Below are 3095 nucleotides of genomic sequence, written 5' to 3' on the forward strand. Positions count from 1 at the left end.
GTGAGCAAACACAGTATGTTTTATTGAATAATCCTTGTCTGTAGCCAAACAATGCATTTATTGAAATTAATACATACCAAAAAATTCTGGAAGTATAAAATATTTTTTAAAATATGTGACAAGTACTGCACTTTCACCAGATATGAGGACAAGAATTGTACCAGATAAATAATCGACATCATGGCTTGGTTCAAGGCAGTATTTTATTTACTGTAATTGCACTTTTGTGCCTGTGACATGAGAGAAATTTTCTGGGCCTTTCAGGCTATGCAGACTCCTTTTCTTTGATGCTATGGTCATTTCAGTGACTGATACTGGAGTATCAAGTTTTTTCTTCAGCAAGAAATAAATTTTGTAGAAAATAGTTACTTATTCTTTACTGTTCTTATCAGCTTCAAACATTTTATTCAGTAAAATATATTTTATAATAAAGAAGACCCAATACTAACTTAAAAGAAAGGTTCTAGGGGTATTTCATTAATGTGTGGATGAAACTCTTGAAGTCAGTAATAATTTTGCAAAAAATCAACACTAGAATATCATCTTAAATTACTATCTTTTAACTCGGTGAAAAGCAACACACAGAAGAAAAAATGCCAATCTGAGACTTCTCAGAAATACTTATGCCGACTCTTTGATTTTATGAATTAGTCCTCTGGACATGCTAAGTGACTTCCCTTCATTTTTAACAGTTGCATTGTTTTGTTTTGACTAACAAAGCGCAAGCTGTAAAAAATAGTAGCCTGCATGGACTGAGGTAATTTGTTTCCCCGATTAATTAACATTCAGCTATTAATGCATTTCCTTCATCATTTCTTTATTCAATACACAGTTTAGCTTCCTCTTGGAAATTGTAATGAACAGGGTTTTAAAATGTGTATACACTATGCACAAGTAGTAAAATATGATAGCAATCTGACAGTCTGAATCCATCTCGTCCTTTTGGAGGGAAAAAGAGAAAGAAAAAAAGTCAGGCTGAGCGGTTAGGTAGAGGAATTGAAAATATAAATTTTGTGATGAAAACTAGTTAAACTTACATGTACCACATAATCTTGCAATGATTCTTTAGCAGTTGTTTTGCCTTTAAAGCTAGATTTTAATTTATAGATTTCAATATGCTATAAACAATAAGGGGATGTTGAAGAATAAATTTCTGTAACGTGCCATCATGCCGTATGTGTACATTTCTAACTTTTTCGGGGTGACTACCCTTTTTCCTAGCCTTGGTCTCTTTACCTTTGTAATTCTACAGCTCAGAGCTTTGTCCTCTCCTCCATTTTATGGTTTTTCTTCTCCTCCATTTTATGCTGTCTTTTCTTAGGTATCGTGTCTGTATTTGAGAACCATACCAAAAGATAGAGAAAGCCTTCTTTTGTCAACCCACCTGTCTGTTGCCATGCCTTTCTTGTTTCTGGCAAAATAAAAATTACCAGGACTTCTGTCAGCCGGAGCTCTGAAGCTCAGCGTTCATCAATTTAGTGGTTTGATGCCAAAGTATCAGGCCAGTGATATTACTTCAGATCACACACCAAAACTCTAAAGTGATCGTTCTTCACAGCATCATGAGGCCTAATATTGTACATACGCAGTGTGTTAGAATTAAGGGCCTGATCCTGCAGCGAGCGTGATTGTCCTTTTCACCTCAGCTTGGGCATAACTGAGACCTAGGTACACAAACGCATGTTTTTACAACACAGTGACCAGACAACCCACGGCGCCAGGAAACCGAGAAGGCGGAATCACCCCATTGCCCGTGCTCTGCATCCCTACTGAAGGAGACGCACCCGCTGCCAAGTGGGCAGCTGGGTTTGCAGAAAAGAACTATATTAATATCACAAAAAGGAAAAAAGGAAAAAAAAATCCAGGGATGATCTCAAATGTAGTGTGATTCAAATAAACATATAATGTGATGCAGTGAGATGTGATAAAGTCTAATCTCACCGTTCTTACTGCGACAAAACTTGAACTGGCCTCCAAAGCCGGACTGAGCTCTTAGATGACTGATTGTAATTAGTGAGAGCTATGGATACAGATACAAAATTCCTAACAGCTTTTTGATTAAATCAGCTACCAGTCAATTACCGTGAATAGTTCAGATGAAATGAAATGTGTTTGTTGAAAGCTCTTGCCCAGTAAGAAGTCCAGCCCTCTGACAGCACCGTCAGCCTGCAAGGGGATGGCAGCACAGGTCGGCAGATGATCAGAAGAGCAGACTATACTCACTATTTTAAATTAAGTTACTCTGGAATATTCTACTTTATATGTACTGCTATCTGACCTGCTTTTATTAGCAATACCATTCAAGACAAGCAACATTAAAAAATTGAGAGGGAAAAATGTTCTGCTCTGTTTTTCTATTATTTTACATATTTGGCAATAATTTGCAAAGTCTGTTGGTTTTGCACTTTGTGTTGTCTGATATGTATCTGTAGCGTGAAAAAAAGGACTATCTTTTTGACATTATATAGGTGTTATTTTAAAATCATGAATCTGGCAGAGGCCTTTAGCTTTTACTCTTTTTTTTTAGGCTAAGCAGCTTTCAACGTTGAATTTCCCTTTAAGAAATGTTCAGTGGAAATGTTTGTTCAATAAAGAAGGCCAGATTACACAGTAATGTTCTTCTCCACTCAGAATAGCCATGCGCAAAGAAGAAGGTGGGATCTGAAACATTTTGCATACTTCAACTCCAAAGGTTGTGTACATCATAATTCACGTGACATAGGAAGGCCTTTACGTACATTTTATTAGTTCAGTCCTAATTTGGTCCTTAGCTGAGATAGAAACACACGCCATTTCACTGTTTACTTGTAAAATATTAACTTTCAGATTTTTGGGGGACTACGGCAATGTTTCAATATGTAAAAAATAAAATGTTAACACGACAGGTTAACGCCTCGCATTAGGAATTTATTAGCTTAACATGGAGATGTTTTCAGATAGCATTTGTACGTCCTCACTAAACCACCACTGAGGGCTGTATTGTCTATCTGTCACTATTTCACGTATGTCAAAATGTGCAAAGCCTCTACCAAAATGCCACAGCCACCTCAGTTACAAAATTATTTCCATTCTAAGCTCGCATTTCAGCTGGCCAT

The 3095-nt window shown here is 36.7% G+C and overlaps 1 protein-coding gene across 1 annotated transcript in view; it reads left to right on the forward strand.

Moving 5' to 3' along the window:
- Positions 1-2638: 2638 nt before the first annotated feature.
- Positions 2639-3095, forward strand: part of COMMD3 (COMM domain containing 3) — a 4764-nt gene continuing 4307 nt past the window's right edge. The window contains exon 1 of the mRNA XM_009330611.1: positions 2639-2654. Within this exon, the coding sequence (XP_009328886.1) occupies positions 2639-2654 (16 nt within the window). The remainder of the gene's footprint in view (positions 2655-3095) is intronic.

The sequence above is a fragment of the Pygoscelis adeliae genome, unplaced genomic scaffold (genome assembly GCF_000699105.1).
Source record: "Pygoscelis adeliae isolate BGI_AS28 unplaced genomic scaffold, ASM69910v1 Scaffold27, whole genome shotgun sequence".
NCBI classification, from domain to species: Eukaryota; Metazoa; Chordata; class Aves; order Sphenisciformes; family Spheniscidae; genus Pygoscelis; species Pygoscelis adeliae.